The 17667-nt window shown below is 33.8% G+C and overlaps 1 protein-coding gene and 1 pseudogene across 3 annotated transcripts; both read right to left on the minus strand.

Moving 5' to 3' along the window:
* Positions 1–1911: 1911 nt before the first annotated feature.
* LOC146917716 (toll/interleukin-1 receptor-like protein) lies at positions 1912–9360 on the minus strand. 2 transcript variants are annotated; one of them, XM_085719516.1, is made up of 2 exons: positions 3869–5147; positions 1912–2285 (listed from the first exon to the last, which is right to left on the minus strand). In XM_085719516.1, the coding sequence occupies exons 1-2, from the start codon at positions 5093–5095 to the stop codon at positions 1974–1976; spliced, it is 1539 nt and encodes a 512-aa protein (XP_085575642.1). In that variant the 5' UTR covers positions 5096–5147; the 3' UTR covers positions 1912–1973. The 2 variants fall into 2 exon arrangements, with proteins under 2 accessions (XP_085575642.1, XP_085575643.1); XM_085719517.1 differs by lacking the exon at positions 3869–5147 and adding an exon at positions 8849–9360 and having other exon boundaries at positions 2158–2285.
* A 713-nt stretch (positions 9361–10073) lies between these two features.
* LOC146917717 (CDT1-like protein a, chloroplastic) lies at positions 10074–15037 on the minus strand (annotated as a pseudogene). The gene is made up of 7 exons (XR_015015830.1): positions 14759–15037; positions 14518–14637; positions 13764–14010; positions 11844–12552; positions 10778–10946; positions 10603–10693; positions 10074–10322 (listed from the first exon to the last, which is right to left on the minus strand). The product of XR_015015830.1 is annotated as a CDT1-like protein a, chloroplastic (transcript).
* Positions 15038–17667: the final 2630 nt, after the last annotated feature.

Raw genomic sequence — 17667 nt, forward strand, 5'->3', positions numbered from 1 at the left:
AATCTCGAATTGAAAATTGTTCTAAATTTGGGAGATTAGATATCAGGCATTCTTGTTAATAGTGCATCGCAATCATAATTTAAAACTTTCATATTCTCAAACTTCCGCAAAAAAAAAATGAAAATAAATAAGAAATTAATGAATAATATTAAACCGGATTTATTAACAGGGTACATTATGTTTTTGGTCCTTATAAAATTGAGAGTTTATAAGTTTAGTCCTTACATAATTTTAATAGTTTTTTAGTCCTTACAAAAAAAATTACTTCTAATTATAGTCCCTACTACAACAAAGTTTGTGACAATTTGAAAGATGGAATACTCCTGAGATTGTGACAATTTTGAACAAACATGGTTTTAAGTTTTCCAAGAAACCCATCCACCACACTTGGAAAGCTCTCGAGCTTGTAACAATTTGAAAGGACAAGTTTTTCTAGTGAATCCAACTTGAGAGGTGATATACTCACGAGATTGGGACAATATGATAGGTAAAGTTTTTCAAGTGAATCCAACTTGAGAGGTGGAATACTCCTTAACTCGTAGCAACCTCTAAAACTCATTGTTTTAAGCTTATCACCAAACACCATATGTGAAAAATTGTCAAGACTAGTACAATCTAAAAGATCAAGTTCTTCTAGAGAAGGTAACACGAGAGATGGAATAAGTCTGATTTTGCTGCAACCTATAACCCTCAAGATTTTAAGTTCTCCAAGAAATCCACTCACCACGGGAGGAAAACTTTCTAGACTATGACAGTGTGAAAGATTGAGTTCTACCAGTGAAGCTGAATTGAGTGGTGGAACACTCTGGAGGTTATTGCAACCTATAAATCTCAAGATTTTAAGTTTACTCAAAAAGCCAACAGATTCATCAATTGTAATTAAACTACGACAATCTTGAATTGAAAATTGTTCTAAATTTGGGAGATTAGAGATATCAGGCATTCTTGTTAACAGTGCATCGCAATCATAATTTAAAACTTTCATATTCTCAAACTTCTGCGCAAAAAAAAATGAAAATAAATAAGAAATTAGGGCCTGTTTGTTACGGATTAAAATAAAAGTGAGTTTTACATAAAATAATTTAGAGATTATTTTTTAGAGATTTTGTGAAAAATCAGAATCTATTTTGCGTTTGTTTACCGTAATAAAAATCACTTTTTTTAAAAAAATAATTTTAGTTTGTTTGGATCCAGCTATATAAAAGCGATTTTTTTGTTACAAAATTAGTTCAATATTTAGATCCATATTTTCTCTCTCCTCTAAAAAACATCTATTTTTTGAGAAGCTGCTCTCAACAGCTTCTCATTTGAAGCTGTTTTTAGATTTTTTTTAGATTTTGATTTTTTTAATAATCTGTAACAAACATATGCAATATTCTTAAAAGTGATTATTTTCTTAAAAAAAGTGATTTTTTCCTAAAAAAAGCTATAACAAACGATAATATTAAACCGGATTTATTAATAGAGTTAAATATGTTTTTGGTCCCTATAAAATTAAGAGCTTATAAGTTTAGTCCTTCCATAATTTTAATAGGTTTTTTAGTCCCTACAAAAAAAATTACTTCTAATTTTAGTCCCTACTACAACAAAGTCTGTTTAATTATCCTTAAACTCTTAAATTTATGAACGATTTTTGTGAGACAAACTTAAAACATTATGAAAGGTTCATTTACTAAAATTTAGAATTTATTAACATGAAAAGAATTAAATATGAAATTTTCAAAACGACAAAAGTTAAAGATAAAAGTAACAAAATATGGACGTTGAAATCAAATTTTGCGAAATTTTTTTGCAGAGGAACTTTTTGTAACGTGCTTAACATGTCTACAAAAAATTGTTGAAAAACTCAAGAGTTTAAGCATAAATTAAATAAATTTGAATTGAGCAGAGACTAATACTGAGTGCAGAAAATTTTATTAGGGACTAAAAGAATTATTAAAATCAAGTAAGACTAAACTTAAAAGGTTCCAATTTTATAGAGACCAAAAACATATTATATAAGAAAATAGATATGAATAGGCTACACTTGCCTTTTTGAGAAAGCCGTCCCACTCAAATAGATTTGATACACGGCTATGGTAATAATTGCGATTGCGATTGGAATATTCCAGCACTCGTAAACTATTTGGAATATGTTCAGAAGTTTCAGAAAAACAAACAGGAGTACTAAAAATTAGTGTTCTGAGATTTTTCATCTTCTTGAAAGCTTTTCCATCCGAGGCATCCTTCTTTTTTTCAATCCAAGGGTCAAATTGGAAATGTATCATTTTAATGGTACTTGTTCCCTGTAAACAAAAAAGGACAAATCAACCGATATTTAAAGATCTCGCTGATTCAAAGTTTCACTGTGATTTTTATATGTGGACAAACTAGATTGTGTCCTTGAGACAAGAAACTAAATTTAAGCGTGTCTTTGGATTGAGGGTTTAGGAAGGGAATGGACGGGATAGTTTACTTTTAATTTTTAAATTACAAACAATGTAAAAAAACAAATTAAGTGTTTTCGAAGTATTACATAATCATTTATCATTTTGTTAATTTATTTTTCTAAGAATTATTTTAGTTAAATATTTTTTACTTTAGATAATTAAAGATATTAACGGTTAAAGTTGTGCATTGACATATGTGAAGTGATTGACTACGACATGTATTTTGAAACAGAGACTTATCTTTCTAGCTCTATTTTAAGCTCATTAACTTGTGCATTTATGGCACAAGTTAGCATGACCTTTTTAAATATTACTTACAAAAGTTTAATTTACATACACCATTAGTGTTAAAAAAATTACATATGCATTCCAGAATGTGTTGGCATATCAATTAAGGAGATATGACAAATTATTACAAATTACACATGCATTCATTAACTGATGTATATGTAATACATTGAGGGTATATATAAATTAAGAGTCATGCTAATAAGTGTTAATTGCACTCGTTAAGGATTCAAAAAAGTAAACAATTGTTAAATTTTATGTAGAAAAAAAAATGTTTTTTACTAATATTTTAATATGTTGAATACACAATTTTTAAGATAAAGTTTCTACTTTAAGTTTCTTAACGATCGTCATAAGTAGACTTGTTAGAATTTCCCATAGAGTATAAAAAGTTGTGATATAGTGACATTAAATAATGCATTAAGCCAAAAGGGTAACGTGAGCATTATTAGTAGAAAATTGTTGTTGACGCATATGATAGGGCTGAGAAACACATGTAAAAGACGAAAATGTCTCTGCGGCAATTAACTACCGAAGTAAGGAACCGGCTGCAGTTAACTACCGAAGTTCCTTCGGCAGTTAACTGCCGATGAAAAAAGGGAGGAAAAAAAAACCTCGGCACTTAAGGTCCGAAGATTTCATCAATTTTTTTTAAAACCAAACAGCAATATCAGATGTCAAAGACAAACTAAATTCTAGCACAAGAATAAGAGGACTATTATAATTATTAATACTAACTATAGTTAAAACTTAGTAAAATAACCCTTCCCAGTTTAAGTAATATCATACTATTACTTGTATATAAAGCCATACTCATGCATGAATATAAAGCAATGGAAACATGAAATATAAAGCAATGGAACGTGAGATTCATTTTATTAAAAAAAATTGATGAGTTCTTCGGCACTTAAGTGCTGAGATTTTTTTTCTTTTTTTTTTTTCTTTTTTCGTCGGCAGCTAACTGCCGAAGGAACTTCGGAAGTTAATTGCAGTTGATTCCTTACTTCGGGAGTTAACTGCCGCGGGGGCATTTTCGTCTTTTCATGTGTTTTTCAGCCCTATCATATATGTCAACAACAATTTTATTATTAGTAACATAAATCTACGTTAAAGATGAAAGTCAAACCATTCATATCATTATAACAACTCACCGTATTTTCTTTAAAAACTTTCTTTATATCTTCATAGGCCCATAACTTAGTGCATTTTCCAGGATCTTCAGGTGATTCTCGTCTAACAATTTCTTTCCCCATATCCTCTATCAAATCATGTAATGTTACATTACCGGAATCGCTTATTTTTATGAGAGATTTTTCCACTAACACATCAATGTGATCTTTCATGATATTACCATAATGAGCATGAAGTATTTCTTCGACTCTTGTCAAATTCCATCCTTTGAGGGAACAAGCAATGTCAAGAAAAACAAATTTGTCTTCATCCTCCAAAGCATCAAAGCTCACTTGTAGTGTTGTTTGGATCTTTTTATCAGGAACCCTTTCACAACGATCTAGTACATAATTACATTGTTCTATTGTCTTGTTAAAAAAGTGAGAACCTATGACTTCCAAAGCAAGTGGAAGGCCCGAAGCATATGCTACAACACGCTTTAAAACATTCACATAACTTGAAAAACGTACGTCGTTCTTCAAATATTTTAGTCTACACAATTCATTCGCATTTAATTCTCTTCCTTGCTTTTGTTCTAATAAAACATCTTTATAGCTTGGACTATAATCATTTTTTAAAGCTTTCCATCCCACCAAGTCAAAAGCATTTGCATCCTTCAATCCCTTCACCTCATATGTTCTTTCAATCCCATGATATGTTAGCAACCTTTTGTCCCGAGTCGTGATGATGACTCTACTTCCTAGACCAAACCAATCGGAACTTCCAGCAATAGCCTTTAATTGCTCATCCTTGTCAACATCATCCAGAAGTAAAAGAACCTTCTTTTGGTGAAGCTTTTGTTGTAATATTGAAACTCCCTGTCTAACACTTGTTATCTCCATGTTCGTCTCTCCAACAATTTGAGACAGAAGGATCTTTTGGAGATATATCAACCCACTTTCCTTAAAGTCTCTGACTTTTTCAAAAAAACAGGAACATTGAAATTGATGGACAATCGAATTATAAACTTCTAGAGCAAGAGTAGTTTTCCCTATTCCACCAATCTCATGGATCCCGACCATGTGGATTGTATCATTAGACCCAACATTCAAAAGAGAAGTCACATGTTGCTTTTGGTGCTCTAGTCCAACTAGGTAATCACCAACAGGGAAGACAATAGGTTTTATATTTCTTAAGACTTGTTCAACAATCTTCTCAATAAACTCATACTCATACTCATCCCTATCCAATAAGAGAAAAGTGGTCATTCAAGTGTATGTCTATGTTTTTAACATTAATTATAAATTAGGCTTGATTGTGTTTTTCTCCCCCCACTTATTGTCAACAACAATTTTATTATTAGTAACATAAATCTACGTTAAAGATGAAAGTCAAACCATTCATATCATTATAACAACTCACCGTATTTTCTTTAAAAACTTTCTTTATATCTTCATAGGCCCATAACTTAGTGCATTTTCCAGGATCTTCAGGTGATTCTGTCTAACAATTTCTTTCCCCATATCCTCTATCAAATCATGTAATGTTACATTACCGGAATCGCTTATTTTTATGAGAGATTTTTCCACTAACACATCAATGTGATCTTTCATGATATTACCATAATGAGCATGAAGTATTTCTTCGACTCTTGTCAAATTCCATCCTTTGAGGGAACAAGCAATGTCAAGAAAAACAAATTTGTCTTCATCCTCCAAAGCATCAAAGCTCACTTGTAGTGTTGTTTGGATCTTTTTATCAGGAACCCTTTCACAACGATCTAGTACATAATTACATTGTTCTATTGTCTTGTTAAAAAAGTGAGAACCTATGACTTCCAAAGCAAGTGGAAGGCCCGAAGCATATGCTACAACACGCTTTAAAACATTCACATAACTTGAAAAACGTACGTCGTTCTTCAAATATTTTAGTCTACACAATTCATTCGCATTTAATTCTCTTCCTTGCTTTTGTTCTAATAAAACATCTTTATAGCTTGGACTATAATCATTTTTTAAAGCTTTCCATCCCACCAAGTCAAAAGCATTTGCATCCTTCAATCCCTTCACCTCATATGTTCTTTCAATCCCATGATATGTTAGCAACCTTTTGTCCCGAGTCGTGATGATGACTCTACTTCCTAGACCAAACCAATCGGAACTTCCAGCAATAGCCTTTAATTGCTCATCCTTGTCAACATCATCCAGAAGTAAAAGAACCTTCTTTTGGTGAAGCTTTTGTTGTAATATTGAAACTCCCTGTCTAACACTTGTTATCTCCATGTTCGTCTCTCCAACAATTTGAGACAGAAGGATCTTTTGGAGATATATCAACCCACTTTCCTTAAAGTCTCTGACTTTTTCAAAAAAACAGGAACATTGAAATTGATGGACAATCGAATTATAAACTTCTAGAGCAAGAGTAGTTTTCCCTATTCCACCAATCCCATGGATCCCGACCATGTGGATTGTATCATTAGACCCAACATTCAAAAGAGAAGTCACATGTTGCTTTTGGTGCTCTAGTCCAACTAGGTAATCACCAACAGGGAAGACAATAGGTTTTATATTTCTTAAGACTTGTTCAACAATCTTCTCAATAAACTCATACTCATACTCATCCCTATCCAATAAGAGAAAAGTGGTCATTCAAGTGTATGTCTATGTTTTTAACATTAATTATAAATTAGGCTTGATTGTGTTTTTCTCCCCCCACTTATTGTCAACAACAATTTTATTATTAGTAACATAAATCTACGTTAAAGATGAAAGTCAAACCATTCATATCATTATAACAACTCACCGTATTTTCTTTAAAAACTTTCTTTATATCTTCATAGGCCCATAACTTAGTGCATTTTCCAGGATCTTCAGGTGATTCTGTCTAACAATTTCTTTCCCCATATCCTCTATCAAATCATGTAATGTTACATTACCGGAATCGCTTATTTTTATGAGAGATTTTTCCACTAACACATCAATGTGATCTTTCATGATATTACCATAATGAGCATGAAGTATTTCTTCGACTCTTGTCAAATTCCATCCTTTGAGGGAACAAGCAATGTCAAGAAAAACAAATTTGTCTTCATCCTCCAAAGCATCGAAGCTCACTTGTAGTGTTGTTTGGATCTTTTTATCAGGAACCCTTTCACAACGATCTAGTACATAATTACATTGTTCTATTGTCTTGTTAAAAAAGTGAGAACCTATGACTTCCAAAGCAAGTGGAAGGCCCGAAGCATATGCTACAACACGCTTTAAAACATTCACATAACTTGAAAAACGTACGTCGTTCTTCAAATATTTTAGTCTACACAATTCATTCGCATTTAATTCTCTTCCTTGCTTTTGTTCTAATAAAACATCTTTATAGCTTGGACTATAATCATTTTTTAAAGCTTTCCATCCCACCAAGTCAAAAGCATTTGCATCCTTCAATCCCTTCACCTCATATGTTCTTTCAATCCCATGATATGTTAGCAACCTTTTGTCCCGAGTCGTGATGATGACTCTACTTCCTAGACCAAACCAATCGGAACTTCCAGCAATAGCCTTTAATTGCTCATCCTTGTCAACATCATCCAGAAGTAAAAGAACCTTCTTTTGGTGAAGCTTTTGTTGTAATATTGAAACTCCCTGTCTAACACTTGTTATCTCCATGTTCGTCTCTCCAACAATTTGAGACAGAAGGATCTTTTGGAGATATATCAACCCACTTTCCTTAAAGTCTCTGACTTTTTCAAAAAAACAGGAACATTGAAATTGATGGACAATCGAATTATAAACTTCTAGAGCAAGAGTAGTTTTCCCTATTCCACCAATCCCATGGATCCCGACCATGTGGATTGTATCATTAGACCCAACATTCAAAAGAGAAGTCACATGTTGCTTTTGGTGCTCTAGTCCAACTAGGTAATCACCAACAGGGAAGACAATAGGTTTTATATTTCTTAAGACTTGTTCAACAATCTTCTCAATAAACTCATACTCATACTCATCCCTATCCAATAAGAGAAAAGTGGTCATTCAAGTGTATGTCTATGTTTTTAACATTAATTATAAATTAGGCTTGATTGTGTTTTTCTCCCCGCCCCCCCCCCCCCCCCCCCCCCCCCCCCCCTCATACTCATCCCTATCCAATAAGAGAAAAGTGGTCATTCAAGTGTATGTCTATGTTTTTAACATTAATTATAAATTAGGCTTGATTGTGTTTTTCTCCCTCCACTTCTTGCGACTGTACAATATTGCCCCCGCACCCCCCTATTTTTAGGAATTACGTCCCCTTATGTTTTCCCCATGATTTGGTAGTTTACTCCACCAAAATTTACACTGATGTTGTGCCATCTTTTATTGACGTAACACTCAACTCTCATAGTTGTGATTTTTCTTTAAAATTAAAAAATGCCAAAAATCAGCTTGTACACTTAAGAGCGGAGAAACTTTTAATTAGGGTAACAAACATTTTGGCATTTTTTGGAGTTATATTTTTTAATTTTAAGAAAGGTCATGGGTTGAGTGTCACATCAATAAATCATATCGCCACAACATAAATTTGGAGGAAAATTATAAGAGAGACTATAAAATCATAAAGAATGAAAATATAAGGGTCCAAAATCGCTCAAAAACATAGGAGGTTAAAATCACACAATTATGATAGATGGGGATCAAAAGTACACGGAAGTCTATGTTATAACTAAAATTGTCATCTGCCATGTTTGTTGTTTAAGTTTTTGAAAAATGAATTAAGAAATACAATTATCGTATATTTTTTAAGAAAAAAATTATTTAGCTTCTTATCATCCCCTTTACTATTTTATGTAAAAAATAAAAAATTCATTCTCTTTACTTTTTTTTTTTTTGTGAGTAATTTCTCTTTACAGTCTAGCATATCAATTAAGCTTTTAAAAAAAATGTGATAAAAAGAAAGATACAAATAAATTAATAATATGGTAAAAGATAAAATAAGAAAAGAAATAAATTATTAGTTAGTTGATATTAAAAACAAAGATAGAAGTGTACCCTTTGTAATGAGAAGCCTTCCATTTATTATTCACATCATGACTTGAGGAGCTGGCCACATCATGTTTTTTCATGGCTTCACCATAACTCCTTTTCAACTTTCGTACATCAGAAGGATCCACCTTATAAAATACTGGTAAAACGTAACGACCCGCCTTATCTTTCATGGTATCAAGGATCTTTGAAAGTTCTTGTAAGCAAAAGGATGAAGAAGCATAATTCTTAGAGAGGACAACAATGGCCATCATGGACTCTTCAATTGCTTTGAGAAGTGATGGTGTGATTTCATCTCCTTTTTTAAGCTTCTCATCATCGATGAAAGTTCGGACTCCTTTGTCATCAAGAGCTTTTTTGAGATAGCCGGTGAAACCATGGCGAGTATCTTCACCTCTAAAACTGAGAAAAACATCATACTTGAATTGATTTGTGACTGTGAGAGGAGCCATGATGAGTGAATGAGTGTGGTTTGATGAATATTAGTATTCAGATTCAGATGAAAGAACAGTTGTTTGGATAAAATTGAGCTAGGATGAGTGAATGACTGTACTGCTGAACTTAAGAAAGACTTTGGAGTATCTAAAGTCAAGAAAGTGGGACATGCTTGTCAGTATCAGTAGAGGCAGTTTCCCGGCAGTTTCCCGTATATTGATTAAGCATAAATGTTAAACTGCTGGGATGCGCTTGTGTCAGTATCAGTAAGGAGGAAAATTGAAATTCTAGTAATTTTCCCGGTATTGATTAAAGGTTTTTATATATGTTTAATCCCTACAAATAGAAGTCATTTGATATTTAGTCCCTGAACTTACTAATTATTTTAAATCGCCGCTGCAAAATTTAATCATTTAAAATCGAGTCCCTCATCCTTAAGGGTCTTAGCCGCATTACTCTTTAACCAACTGTTGAACTTTTAGAAAGGTGAACTCAATATTTTTCACCACTTTTAACACATTATTATGCACACCTCGCAAGGAAATCAAGATAATTCTACTCATCTTTCATTTTATATTAATCGTAGTCAATACACCGATACTTAATAATGTTAATTTAATTTGGCAAAAAAAAGTTAATTTAATAAAATTACTATTCTCTTTTTATAAGAAAAAAAAAATTACTATCCCTATTTTCATTTATATCATTCATTAATCTGTGTGAAATAAGTATTCCACTAACCGAGAGAGAATATAACCAAAAAAGAAACTGAGACAGACAGAGAATACATACAATATGTGGAACTAAAAAGCTTAAGAACAATTTATAAAACCAGTTCTTACAATCCCTTATGTGCCAGCCAAGATATTCACTATAGCTGGTTGTTGTAACTAAAACAGTAAGTGCAAAAATCCAACCAACAATTACCAAGTAATGCAGAGCAACAATTTATATCATTCCACAAAAGCCTTTCACTCATCTCCCTTTGTTGACATTGCTGAGAAGCCTCGATCGAACTGAGTCCAAATCTAACGCATTCTTGACACTGCAAATATAACAGGTTTTATAAACTACAAGCTTAAGAACACAAAGAGAACTAATAAAATAACTAGTTTGAAGTCAACGCCAAGGGATTTTGGCTACCAATAACATCTAATTCTGCTATTCCATTATATCCATGATATATGTAAAATTTTGTTTTTATATAGCCCAAAGAAGGCTGGAATTTCATGTTTTAAGTTGGACTGTAATTTTCACGTCCCTAAAAGAGACTGATACTCTAAAAGAACCAAGGTTTCATCAGTGAAAAAAAGAAAGAGACCCACCAGTACATAGTGTCTCCAGAAGAAACCACCTTCTTGCAAAGCCAGTTTGGCACAGTCTTTTCCAAAATCTCAATCTGTTCTTCAGCTTCTCCTATTGGGAGGACAAGATTAGTTAGCTAGAATGTTTATTACTAAGAAATCGTGTACATTATAATAAAATAGAATTAGAACATACTAATCTCAACAAAATCTAAACAGTTCATCATCATCTTTTGCAAGAGCTCCTCTTTAGTGATTGAAGTTCTTTTGACAGAGTCAAATATAGAGTCAATCACATTAACCAGTTCCACCAATGATGAAGGACTGTTATCCGATGCAACCAAACAATTAAGGTTCTCATCTACCTGCATCGAGAAACCAATTAACAAGAAATCAATTACTTTCAAGAAAGAAAAATTTGCTTTTATAATAAAAAAAATTAAGGAAGATAATGTTGATCAGATGCAAAGTGCGGAAGGGATATTAGATATCAAGAATATTCAAAAGTATGAACAATTATAAACACAGACCAAAAGCATATACTTGTGAACTGTGAATAAACAAGAGATTTGAATGGAGCAAGAACATGGGAGAATAGCAAAGTAAGAAAATACAAAATGAATGAAGTGCAGTTCGTAAATCCCTTTTTTGTCGTCAATCTAGAAAGAGAGGAATATTCTAAAAATATAAACCATCTCTGCTATTTGACACAGCCAATCTAAGAAATCGACTAAACTACAATATAATAAGTGTGTTATAAATAAAAACTTAACCATATTTGTATAACCATCCTCGATGTTTCACTCTAAAAAATTTTGAAGAAGCAAAAATGGTATATATTAACACAGACAGAGTCACCTCTTTAGCACAAGGCGTACTAAAAAGACCACTCAAAATACAATCTGTCAATCAAATATTACAAGTACACCGGTTAGCCGATACCCAAACAAGACAACGGGTTCGACCATCATTGCTGACAACCATACAGAAAATCTTCGACATGTTTCTCACCCAGTTTGTTCATTATCTTATAACAATCTCTAAGGCTCCTCTTTTTTCATGCATGAATATATGATGAGTATCCCACTCACTAGTTAGAATTTAACATGAACTACTAAATGTCAGGAAAATAAATTGCTTTCTTTGCAAGCTCTCCATCAAGGATAAATTGAAAGGTACAAAATAGAATAATAAGTGAATATCAAAGTATGATTTAGGGATAAATCGAAAATTAAAACAAAAACTAGATAGCGGGTGCATACCTCCTGAGGCGGGGAAACGGAATCGAAAGATTTGAAGTCCTCAGAACATCCTCTGCTAGGTTTAGACATGTATACTCTATTGTCGAAATCATCACTGCCTTCAGTGAGTGTAAAGTCGAGCACTCTTTTTGCAGGCTTAAAGCACGACCCAGACTTCTGGGCAGTCATTTTCTGAAGCTTAACATCAGATCCGAGCAACAATCTCTCAGGTGCTGACTGTGCAGGAGTGTGTGTCAACAAACTATCCGTACAAGAAACAATTTTCAAATCAGGGCTTTCAATGCGGCTAACAGAATGTGGAGGGGAGATCTTATGTACTGGTATTAATAACATTTTGTTGAATACACATGGACTTTGATTCCTTCTGCTTGCCTCTTTCTACATTATTACTCACACAATCAGACAATGGTGTACATTCATTCTGCCATGTGCTTTCACTTTCTTGGTTATCCAGCCAGTCAGATTCATGGGATGACAGAGAATTTTCAGATGATGAAAAGCTCTGAACTTGCTCAGTCTCGTTAGCAACATTCTTCTGAGAAAAGTGTCTTTTAAAAGATGGACTCAGATGTAAGTTGTTCAGCGACAGTTCAATTTCATTGGAAGTTGATGAAAGTTCCGTTGACAAATTTACAGTTGCATCTTTGAAAATCAAGTTATAAGGTCTTTGGCTAAAGGGCTCTGGTAGTGTGGCCTCTGGAATATCAGTCTCTGATATCCACAACAAAAAGCAAAAACAAAAAATTAAAATCAAAATTAAGGTGATGAAATCAATTCTTTTGCATACTTCTAAGAACAAAAATAAATATTATAGCCGATCCAGACCCAAAGAAAAGCAGTTGTAAAAAGGTAAGCATAACCAGTAGCCAAAAAATCTCATAAATTATAAACATAAACAACATTTTCAATTCAACTAAATCTCATATAATAATTTTTTATTATCATCAATACATTTTCAACCAAGTATAACATGTTTACATAATCATCAATGATCCAATATATTTTCAACTAAATATCGCATAACACCTTATTATCATCATTAATACATATTCAACTGGTTATAACATGCTTCCGTCTAACTACCATATGGAGTCACAAATCACCGCACAGAGTACTATGCAGAGAATGAAAACCTAAATGCCACCACCCTTGACTATGTTACCAAAAAATGACAGTATTACATTGATTACATTGGACTTTTCAGATGTATAACTCAGACACAACCAATGAAGTTCTAGAACTCACTCAGACTGGATTTAGAAATGTGGACTCCGACATCTAAAATAATGATCCAAATCAAAGCTTACAGTCAAATAAAATACGTTGCACGGGTGCGGGTACGGTACCCAGTACGGGTACGGGATACGGCATTTCTCAAAAAAACATTGCATGAGGAAATTATATTGCTCAAACGACGACAAAAATTCAACCAAAAAAAAAATTACGATGCTAAAACATCCAAATTGAAAAACTAAAATAAATGGTTGTTGTGACTCTTGAACCGTTTGAGTTTTATTAAGAAACAAAAAAAACTATAATGCTATTAATTCTCATAAAAGGCCTCATTTTCTCCAAAAAAAAAAGAGGATATGCGTACAGTTCAAGTTTGAGTTTTATAAAAAAAACTATAATTGCTATTAATTCTCATGAAAAGCCTCATTTTCTCCAAAAAAAAGAGGATATATGTACCCTTCCAGTACCAATGCAGTACCGTAACTGTACCCAACCTTAAAAAATAAAAAAAAAAAATCGGTGCTTCATGGGTGCGTACAGTACGCGTACATTACGTGCACCAGTAGCCACGCAGTACCTGGTACGGGTACGTTTAGCAAAATGGAGTACCCGTGCTTCAGATACCACTGTTAAGATAGCATAAATTGCTCCTTCAAATACAGAAAATACAATCAATAAGATTAACACCCCTAAATCAAAAAATGTTACCTCAGGATGCAGATTAATGAAATTAATCAGCCTGGAATTAAAATATCGTATAAGAGCCAAATCAGCAGACTGTTCGGAATGATCTTCTACAACGTCAAATACCAAGGTTATCTTCAAATCCGGCTTCATACACAAGCTCTTCTTATCAACAACAACCACCTTTTCAATTTCTATACCTTTGGGAAGTATATACTTCATCTGCGCTAGATGAGCATAAGAGAAGTTTCTGAAAATAAAACACATCACAGTCACTTCCTTAATCAATCAAAGGAAATGGATCTTCTACAATTAAAACTTTGACTACATATAGTGAACTTTAGTGAAGTCAATCACAGATCTCAGAAAATAGCAGTTCGTTCAAATTTCGCTACACTACAGTACTATAGCATTAGCCTCTATATGACACCACTTTGAACTAAATCACATATCATGGAAAAATAGCAGTTTGTTAAAATTCTATTACTGTATAGTGTCGCGCTATATACACTAATTGACAATTCTGACACACTTATACACAAACTCATACACACATACACCTTTATAGTTTGTAGCACCAATAATTCTAATCGAACGTGTGTCCAGTGTCCGACAAATATGATTACATTTGATTATGTCATTTTTTCAAATAAATTATTGGCGTCAACATGTGAGTGTCAGTGGTGTGTCTGTGTCAGTATTTCATAGATATACACCTATAAAGATTATTTTAATTAGAGGGAAACAAAACAATTACCTCTTAGCAAGAACTTCAACCTTGTTGCAAATATTTAGAAAAGTTGGAGACTTTTTACGCAGATGCAACAATCTAAGTGCACAACTCATACCACTAAACAAATCAGCAACATTCTTGTACCTGCATAAAAAATAAAAAAAAATCAAAAATTTCATTTTTTTTTTCTTCTGCTAAACGTTCAAAAATCAAAAAAAAAATCTATAAAAATTGGAAAAATGTTGAATTAAATTAGGGTTCATACTTTTCTGGAAGCTGGGTATTTGAATCTTTGAAATTGGAGGCTAATAATGGTTCAGTCTTCTTCTCTGGAGTGGGACATGCAATTGATTTATCAACTATGTGGAGAATCTTCTTCTCGGACTTGAAATCTGAAGAATCTTTAACTGATTTATCGCATGCTTTTGGATCCATTCTTCAGCAACAAAATTGAGAATGATGCAGAAAAAACTGTGAAAAGGGATTGAAATTATGAGTGTGAGAATTGAAATTGGAGAAGAGATTGAAGGAAATTGTGGTTTTGAGAAAGAACGGTTACCTGAGTTGAAACCCTAGCTGAGGTTGATAGGTAGACGAGGGAAAATTTGTGTATTCGAAATATCTATGTTCTATGGGATTTTATATTCGTTGACAAAGAGGATTTTATAGAAATCTATAAAAGTAGAATCAACAAATAGCCAATTTATTAGGTTGAAATTTTGAATTGTACACGTCAATTTTTGTTGATTTAAGTTTTTTTTTGTTTTGTATATAGAATTGGAGCGAGTAATTCCCGTCCCGTGAGTTTAGCACAGTTGATAGGGATATTACATATTATATGCAGAGATTGGAATTCGAACCCCATACACCCCACTTCTTCACAATTAAATTATGAAAGCTCTAGCCACAAGACTACTTGACCGAAAAAAAGAATTGGAGGGAGTAATTTTTGTTAATGATATATTTTTATCCTTACAAAATTTTCATAAATATTGTAATATCTCGCCTGTCAGTGTCGGAATACTACCGTCGATCGCGCCATAGGATTAATAAAAAGGAAAGTAAGTTTATGGAGAATATTTTTAAGTGATGACAGTCAGATACGGGCTAAGCCTCAGAGTCGTATTTAAAACGCTTAAGACAAGGGGTATTTTGGTAATTTCATGTCAAGGGAGTATTTAATTAATTTGGGGCCAAAAATATCTCATTTCACTCATTCTTTCTCTCTCTAAGCTTGGCAAAACTTTCTCTCCTCCTTCTCTCTTCATTCTCACGCCATTCTTTCCTCCTTCCTTCCACAAATCTTTCCAAAGCTTCTTCCTTTCATGGCAAGCTTCTAAGTTAAGTTCCCTCATGATCTTTTGAGCTTAATAAGACTTAGATTTTGTTTTATCCCTCTCTATTTCTCCTCTCAAGAAAAGATTCAACCTAGGGTTTGGTCTTGAACTAGAAGATAGGGATTTAGATTGATTAGAGGTTTTGGTGGTTGATTGAATCAAGGAGCTAGGGTTTATTATTGGATAAGTGGAAGCTTGAGTTGGTTAGGTTATGGCTTCAAGTTTGATTTAAGAATGGTTTTTCTATGGTCAAGAACAAAGGTGTCTTAGTTTGCAAGAAGGATTATCAAAATGGAAGTGGTTTGAACAAAGGGAGTAAAAGGATCAAGCTAGGGTTGGAAGATGGAAAGTGGTGATTGATGCTTGTAAGCTTGGGGATCAAATGCAAATCATTAGGTGAGTTCCTTAGATAGCTTACCACCCTTGGTTTATGTGTTTCATTCAAGTAAGAAAACTATATGAATTCTAGGATTTTAAGTGTAAGTTAGTTGCCCCTTTTCTTGCCATGCTTGCTATACTTGTATGTACTTGTTCCATGACTGTTTTTATAGGTTTCTAATGATCCTAAGGGTCATATAGCACTTGGAGATGCTTGGTTTGAGGTTTTTAAGTCAAAAATATCAATTTTGAAGTTGCTGGACTGTCACAGCTCGCCACGGCGAGTAAACTGCTCGCAAGGCGAGCTAGAAGGTCGAACAGGGGGTCCTGCTCGCCCCCAACTCGCCATGGCGAGTAAGAGCTCGCCTCCCCAGTAATTTTACTCGCCTAGGCGAGCAACACAGTGGGGGAACCCATTGTTTTGTTCGCCTCAGGTCGTTTCGGCATTTCGCGAGCGGTTTTTCTTGTGCAGTCTTTTTAAGAGAAATAAACCCCTCAAACCAAGATCCTAATTGTTAAACTTTGAAAGGAGATTTCTTTATAATGAAATGAGTATGTGACAAGTATGGTGAAGCATGGTAAATGAGAATTTTATGTTTGAATCGGGTAGCAAGCAAATCATTAAGCAAAGGAAAACTAGAACCTCGACATAGTCGTCGAGAACTAGCAAGTTAGTATGAATTCCTAGAATGATAGGATGCGAATTATATATTCGCACATGAACAAGAATAAGTTAGTAAGCATGATAAGTGTGGGTTGATTAGTCAATCACTCCACCATGATTAGGTATGTATATGAACAAGTAAGAGTTTACCACTAATCGGTTCGATTAAGGTTCCGAGGTAAACGATCAAGTATGTACATGTTTAATTTCTGTATACGACAAGACCATGACTAATAAGTAGGTGGCATGTCTCTTGCTATCCACATCAGGGGGATACAAGAGGTTCTCGATCTAAGGGGAACGATTCAAGCCGTAAGGGACCCGCATGTCACTGAAATAAGCAAGACGTAGGTGCTCGTGTCTCTTGTTATCCACGCTAGGGGGATACGGGAGGTTCTCGACCTAAGGGGAACGGTTTAAGCCGCAAGGGACCCGCACGACACCGAGGGAGTCCGATGTACGTACATCGGTCATGTATGGGATTGTTCTCGGGGTTACTCCACCCGGGACTATCCGTAAAATGAACCAAGATAATAATGTTTGTTCAACGCTAACATAATGAATAATGAACTTAGACGCGATTATGTATGATATGTTTATGATCATGTATGTTTATGTTAAGTACAAGTTATGATTAGGACAAGTAAAGAATGTGAAGCCGATGACGTTCTTAGGTTTCCCTAATCGTCCGGCTTAGGATGGTGTCATGAATATGTTACTCGAAGACCTCGATGCGTTTACCGTATCTTGGCATAGTGGTCTTAGGTTCCCTTGACCGCCATGACATGTATGATA

The sequence above is a fragment of the Medicago sativa genome, chromosome 6 (genome assembly GCF_051527215.1).
Source record: "Medicago sativa cultivar Bolivia chromosome 6, Bolivia_mono, whole genome shotgun sequence".
Lineage (NCBI taxonomy): Eukaryota > Viridiplantae > Streptophyta > Magnoliopsida > Fabales > Fabaceae > Medicago > Medicago sativa.

Coding starts and splice junctions, on each gene's coding strand:
- LOC146917716 (XM_085719516.1), bottom strand. CDS start 5,095: ATGACCACTTTTCTCTTATTGGATAGGGATGAGTATGAGTATGAGTTT. Junction 2,286..3,868: donor AAGTTTTTAAAGAAAATACG/GTGAGTTGTTAT, acceptor TTTTGTTTACAG/GGAACAAGTACCATTAAAAT.